The sequence below is a fragment of the Quercus suber genome, unplaced genomic scaffold (assembly GCF_002906115.3).
Source record: "Quercus suber isolate HL8 unplaced genomic scaffold, Cork oak 2.0 scaffold_692, whole genome shotgun sequence".
Taxonomy (NCBI): Eukaryota; Viridiplantae; Streptophyta; class Magnoliopsida; order Fagales; family Fagaceae; genus Quercus; species Quercus suber.
Window position 1 is genome coordinate 350,342 of NW_027070133.1, and position 7,265 is coordinate 357,606.

A 7,265-nucleotide genomic window follows, 5' to 3' on the forward strand; every position below is an offset into this window, starting at 1 on the left:
TTCGACCATAAGCAACATATGATATCAAAGATTCCTTTTATATAAATAAATAAAACAGTTAATAAATGATGGACATTGATAACCTTGTAACCTAGGTAAAGTCCTAATGTTGAGGGGGGTAATCTACTAAAATATTAGGCATTATTCTATCCTTCCCCAAAGTAACTAAAAGAATAAATATCAAAGAATGGCAACATAGATGCATGACTTATATAATGGAATAATTATATGTCCAAAATCAAAAAATAAAAAAAGTAAGCAATTGGAGCTGAACATTCAACAGTTACCTTCCAAGAAAAAAAGAAAAAAGAAATAAACACTTCATCTTTGGTTGGTATATGCCAATTATTAACAGGACACCAATACATCATATAGCACAATTTATGAATATATTAAAACCAACGTTTCATTTTCCTATTGAAGATGCTAGGTCCGTAAGTTGAAATGGCCATGGCAACAAGAAGAGGGAATTGCATCAATACAAAGAGGGTGATAGGAATACTGGCCAAACAGATGACAGGTTTGAAAATCCATGATTGTTCATGTAGCGTAAGAAAAAGAGCAGCAGAAAAGGCTGTCATCATGGCTGCAATAGAAAGGAAAAGGGTGGAAAGGCCTATTATCATCTTTCTAGGTAAGGACTCAAGGAAATCCTCTTCTGCGTAACGAGATGTGAGGATTCCTAGAAACATCAAGACTGAAGTTGAGGAAGAAAAGAGTGAGAGAGCATCGGATACAATAAAGACCATAAATAATTTTTTATTTAAGAAAATTGGAAAGCCATTTTGGTTGTTACCACCTGGAACAGTAAATACTGCAGCAAACATGATGGTAACAATCAGAGCACCCACCACAGTACAAGATGTTGCTGTGTCCTTCATCCATTGCTCTCCGTCTTTCCTCATGTCCTTGTGGTTTTTTGTAAACAATTCTCGAGGAGTCAAACCCTCTTTGTTTAAATCTGCATGAACCTTGGGAGGGACAATGCTCTCCACCTCCTACATTTGTTAAACAAAGTCTAAGAAGCCAAAATAGCGCAACATTAAAAAAGACAAAAATTTAAGAAAAGTAAATATTAACATTAATATTTAATAGTTTCATAATTAAATATCATTAACTGTAATTCATATATATATATATATACACGCACACGCACACGCACACGTACACACACATTATAAAACCGAAACCTTTGATTTTTTGTTGACCTCATAATATGTTGAAATGTAAATTTTACAACTCTCACAATTTTTCACATCTGCATCAATATTTTAATTAATGTTTTAAGGTTTATTTTTAGTAGTACTCAATACTTTTGTTTTGTACTTTCTTCGTGTTTTAAGTTTGAAGCCCCTCCCCTCTTCTCACTCTTCTCTTCCTTCCCTTCTTCTATTGGCAACAATAAAAATGATGGTTCATCCCTTAAAAAGAGGGAAACATTTTATATACAGTTGAAGTTATCATTGTAAAACTCAAATTTGGACTTCAAAGTTCGATTGCTTTGGGCATTTAATTTTTAATTTAGCTTAAAAGTAAGAATAAAATGCAAATTGCACTTTCAAAGTTTGACTAAAATTCATTTCATGCCTTTAACTTTACTTTCAATCAATTAAGTCCTTTAAGTTTCAAATTTATTCAATTAAGATCTTTCATCTAATTATGTTAAAAATTACTTTTAAGTATGCAATTAACTAATGAACATAACAAAGAATTTTTTATAAAATTTTTCTACCATAAAAAATCTATAAAATATTTTAGTTAATTTTATAGATTATTTTCATGAGAGAAAAATATTTTTTAATGGAAATTTTTTAACGAAATTGGATGGAATGCCTGAATTAAATAAATTTAAAACTTAGAGAACTCAATTAAATAAAAGTGAAGTTAGAGAACTGAAATTTATTTCAATCAAACTTAGAGGACGTAATTTGCATTTAACCTATATTAAGCCTAAATTTAAAATTTGGGGTTTAAATCATTACCTAGGTTGGATTAGGTAATTCTCGCTAATTAAGGAGCAGCAACAGACTCCTACTCAAAATTTTTTAATATAACAAATTTTTTTCTTTTTTTGTTTTTTTGTTTATTTATTTTTTAGTATCTAGTTGGTACTACTTTTTTTTAAAAAAAATTAGTTGGTATACTATTATTTGAAAGTAGGGCTATAAAGGCGCAAGCTGAGCTTTGTGAAGTGTTTTCAAGCTCAACTTGGCAACAAATATAAAATATTCCAACTTGGCTTAGGTATTAGCAACAGACTCTTACTAATTTTATTTATAAAAAATTTCTCTTTTTTTTTTTCTTTTTTTTTTTTTTTTTTTTTTTTTTTAAAAAAAAAAAAAAAAAAAGGTGGCTTCTTTTCTTATGTTCAATTATTATTATTATTATTAAGAAAATGATCCTTAAAATATTTTCTACCATGTTGGGATGAGTAATGCTGGGGACATCAACTTTAGCACAATTTTGTGTCACAACTCACCATATAACGAGTTGTGATTAGTAAGAGTGTGTCTCCACATGGTCTACTGACACACCTTTACCAATCACAACTCACCATGTGGCGAGTTGTGGCACAAAGTTGTGTCAAAAATAGTGTCTCCAGCATTACTCTGTTAGGATAGATTATCCCCAATTGTGCCAATTAACTAATTTCAAATGTGAGTTATGCTAACATGATTCAAATTTTGGTTAAACAATCAAACACCATATCACAAAAATCATTAAATAGTGGAAGATTTATCCACTTACCTCAGGAAAACCCTAGACAAGAAAACTCTTCGAAGGTTTATCCACTAACCCCAAGAAAACAGATCCTTATAATAGAATTAAACTTTACAAGAAATTTAAACTTAAATCTATTGCTACCAAATGTAGATTTACTAATGTGACCTTGTGCAACCCCAAATCCATAGACTCTTTTATCTATGGACTCTAGTTGAATGTGAACACCCACACAGAACTTCAATAACACTTTTGAAAATTCTCCATAGCAATTGATTTGTTTATTTATTGCAACAACTTTAACTGGATCATCAAAAACTTGAATCTTGAAACATGAATTACCAGTTGATTCTTTGAGAGAACTCGGTTAACCCTAACCCTAAGTGGGCAATGCACAACTCTCCAAAATTTCTTTTCGACATCCACTAGGTTTTCTTTTATAGCTTGGCTTTGTAGGCACGAAACTCAAAAGGCTTGGATGAATGATTAGGCTAGATTTGGATTCTATTAGCATGATTCTCGATTTAAGTTGTATAAATTGAGACTGTCAATTGATTGACCATATATCAAGGCTGTATCGAAAAGTAGAACTTGCAATTTTTCTTGAGTAGTCTTGGGCTTCAAATACATATGAAAATACATACAACTACAAGACACTAAATTTGTTCACATTTAGCTCATAAAGAAAATCATTAATACTTCATTTGTTAATAGAGTTGGTGGAAGTAGTAGCAGTGTTGTTGATGACAACGAAGGTAGAATTATATATAATGGTGGTGGCTATGGCGATAGTCATAGCAATTGTGGTGATGGCAATAGCAATGATAATGGAAATGGTAGTAGGGGCGACTGTGATGAATATAGTAGTATTGATTGTGGTGGGAGTAGTAGCGTCAAAGGTTGTGGCGACGGTGTTGGTAGCATTGTCACAAAGGAATTGAGAAGCGGAAAACATATGCAGCCTCTTTCTTTTCTTTTTTCTTTTTTGGTAAAAGGGAAATATTATCGTTATTATTTATTTATTTATTTATTTATTGGTAATAATATGCAGCCTCTTTTATCGTTATTTTTAATTTTTGTTGACTAAAAAAATATTTTTCTGTCTAAGATATTTTGTCACACCGAGCATTGAAAAATGCAAAAAAAAAAAAAAAAAATACATGCCAAAAGCAATAGAATGAATAATTCATTTGTTTTATGGATAAGAGTGAGAAAAAAAGAGGTGGAACTGACTCACTTACTCTGTATAGCTACTATGATGTATCATGTATGAATGATAGAGGAGTTGTCAATTTCAATAATGTACGTGAAAATCACCACTCTATACTTAACAAGTAAATAATGGAGAGATAGCTAGGGTGACAAAAAGAAACATAATAGGGAAAACTGTATTTTTTGCTCTTGAAGTATGTATGCATCTATACGTGCGCGCACACTCTCTCAAAGAGAGAGAGAGAGAGAGAGAGAGAGAGAGAGAGAGAGAGAGAGAGAGAGAGAGAGAGAGAGAGAGTCTCTCTCTCTCTCTCTCTCTCTCTCTGTTGAAATCCTAAACTATTTGGGAAAAAAAAAATTGTGAATGTATCGAACCATCAATGGTGATTACTTTCCCCTAATAACGTGATACTTTTTAAAACTAATATAACATTAACCACATAATCTCTCACATGGTTACACACCAAACAATCTTTATTTTTCTCTTAATATCTAAATCAAAATTGAAAATTAGATTACAATTTTACCAAACCATACATCGCCTAAGATAAAGTAAACATCATTTCTTTAAAAATAATAATTTTTCATTTCTTTTTATTAAATTTTATGTTGAACTATGATATTTTTATTTTCTATATGAAATTACGCTTGATTTGGTTAGTACTAATTTATTAAGTTGTGTATTTAATTCATTAAAATAACCTTCGTTTGGTTTTCATTAAAAAAAAAAATTTATTTAATTGAAATTTATATATAAAAAGCTCCATTTAATTCTATCGTCTTATGCCTCAAACTATATCGAGCCAACCAAGCCTACGCCACCACCCAGCTCTTGTGACTTTCTATTATGAATAAAGTTGAGTGTTGATTTTGATGTCGTACGAGGCTGATTTTCATGTCAAATTGCACTCATTAATTCATGATCCATGCATTTAGTAATTGCAAACTAGTTCGATTGATAAAATGTCTAGTCAAACCTCAAACCCTTATGCACATGATGGTGTCATTTTTCATTAGTTTCAATTCATTTAGGCTTCAAACTTCATGACTAATTGGTGCTTTTTTCATTTCTTGTGTCTTAAGGTTTGATTATAGTCCTTGTAAATCACTAAATGTTTTCCATCTTTATCATGATGATTGGTATAAAAGTAGAAATATGGCCCCTAGCTAGCTGTAAACGTACAAAATCCACTTGTATAAAGTATAGACCTTGATGGCAGATTTCATGATTTTCGTTTGCCGACCATGCATTCTAATCACACCATTGTCGTAAACCTTCCCTTCACTTGAAGAGTCAATATGTGACCTTACATAAACTTCAAATCACAAGATTCCTTAGTCACAAGGGTGGAATTCCTTGACTTCTAGGGTTTTTTTCAAGGAATTTTGAGTCACATAGGTGGATTTCTTTGACTACTATAGTTTTTTTTCAAGGATTTTTGAATTACTTGGGTCGATTTCTTTGACTTCTAAATATATTTTTTTTCAGCCTCCCACAGAGTTAATTCATCACGAGTTCTATTCCAGCTCGCATTCATATAGTTATTCGAGATGACCGTTTTAAAGCTACTCATCATCTTTTGTGTTGATTTATATATGTGCACGAACCTTGATCCCATCTCACGCATGCATAAGCACTTTTCACCGATGTCCTCGCATTGATATATTGTGGTCAAATTTTTCAGGTGCTCATTGGTACCTTTGAGTCTCAATCCAATTTGCACTCTCCTACCTTTCTCATGCATCCTTAGTGCATTCCCATTAAGGATGCTAAAAGTGCCATATGCTAAATTTTAGCACCTATACACCAAAAAACCAACTCCATCAAACATTTCAAATCTAAAAAATTTTGAGATACTGTTACAGTAAGATTGTATTCATACAACCTCACTGTAGCACAAATCCTAAACCAAAAATTATTTTTTTATTCCAACAATAACTGTGTGTGTATTTGTTTTTTTCTTTCCCCCTTTCTTTCTTCTTTCTCCTCTCTCAGTTTCCACTCCCTCTTTCCCGTAGCTTCTCTGTTTCTCTTGGGTTCACAGTTTGAGCTCCTCCCCTCCAAGGTTCGTCAGTCGGGAACTTCAAAGCCCAAATACCTTCGGAGTGTTGCCGCCAATATGGAGGTAGAGCTTGACGGCAGGGTGATTTGATTTTGTGGGTTGTAAATTTGTGATTTCGAATTGTGATCGGCATGGGTCTGGTTGTGGGTTTGTGATTTCGGATTGTGATTAGCATAGGCGTGGGTCTCTGGGTTGTGGGTTTGTGACTTCGGATTGTGATCAGCGTGGGTCTCTGGGTTATGGGTCTGGGTCGTAGTGGGTTGTGGTGCAGTGGATCGGCGTGATGGGTTTGCTTTTGTGGAGGTTTGCTGTGGTGGGTTTGTGTGTGTGTGTTTTGCTCACCGGCATGATGGGTTTACCTCTCTATCTTTCTTCTTTCTTATCGCCGATCTGAGTTTTGTGATTGTAATGGTGGTTGATTTGTGATTTAGAAGAGGAAGGTAGTAGTTGGACCCTTTTTTTTAATTTTTTTGTGGGGGATTTTGGTTGCCACAGTGGAGGTTGATGCTGGTAGTGTTGTGGCAGAGGTGGCTGTGACTGTTGCTCTTGGATTTTGTGGAGATTGTTTTTATATTATTTTAAAGTATTATATATATTATTTTAAATGAATTGGTAAAAAAATAGAACTTTTGATGTATAGTGTATTGTAAAATGAAGTGTTAAAATCAATAAAGTAGGTTTGTGAGATGATAAATGCTAAATTTTTTATAACTTTTGACAGAAATGCTCTTACTTGACCTGTCATCACTCAACAGGTCTAGTACAGTCCTTGAGACCTTGATTTATCTTTTAAAAATACCCCCCAAAAAAAAAGAATTAAATTAGATAAAAATGAAGAAAAAACACAAACACAAACACATGTACACACCTGAAAACAAAGTGTTGATCCATGATTGGAACTTTGTTTTCCCATATTCAAAATGTTTTTTTTTTTGGTAAAATATCATTTTCGTCCCTAAACTATCACAAAAGTTAGTTTTTCGTCCCTAAACTTTCAAAAGTTCTATTTTCGTCCCTAAACTTTTCCAAATGTATTATTTTCGTCCCTTCCACATCAGTGCTCTGTCAAAGCCACGTCAGCACTCCGTCAAACGAAGGGACGAAAATCAATATGTTTGGAAAAGTTTATGGACGAAAATAGAACTTTTGAAAGTTTAGGGACGAAAAACGAACTTTTGTGATAGTTTAGGGACGAAAATGATATTCTACCCTTTTTTTTTTAATGGTCTTCCCCAAGACTATTAAGGGATAAATATAATATTAAACCCC

At 32.8% G+C, this 7,265-nt stretch overlaps 1 protein-coding gene across 1 annotated transcript; it reads right to left on the reverse strand.

Moving 5' to 3' along the window:
• Window positions 1–227: 227 nt before the first annotated feature.
• Window positions 228–2,605, reverse strand: LOC136064461 (ankyrin repeat-containing protein ITN1-like). The gene is made up of 2 exons (XM_065766221.1): window positions 2,555–2,605; window positions 228–998 (listed from the first exon to the last, which is right to left on the reverse strand). Exons 1-2 carry the CDS (start codon window positions 2,603–2,605, stop codon window positions 393–395), a joined length of 657 nt encoding a protein of 218 aa, XP_065622293.1. The 3' UTR covers window positions 228–392.
• Window positions 2,606–7,265: the final 4,660 nt, after the last annotated feature.

What these genes read in the sequence shown, in the direction of transcription:
- LOC136064461 (XM_065766221.1), bottom strand. Translation starts at nt 2,605, where the DNA reads ATGCTGGAGACACTATTTTTGACACAACTTTGTGCCACAACTCGCCAC. An exon ending in GTGCCACAACTCGCCACATG is followed by an intron (nt 999 to 2,554) that starts GTGAGTTGTGAT and finishes TAACAAATGTAG; the next exon opens with GAGGTGGAGAGCATTGTCCC.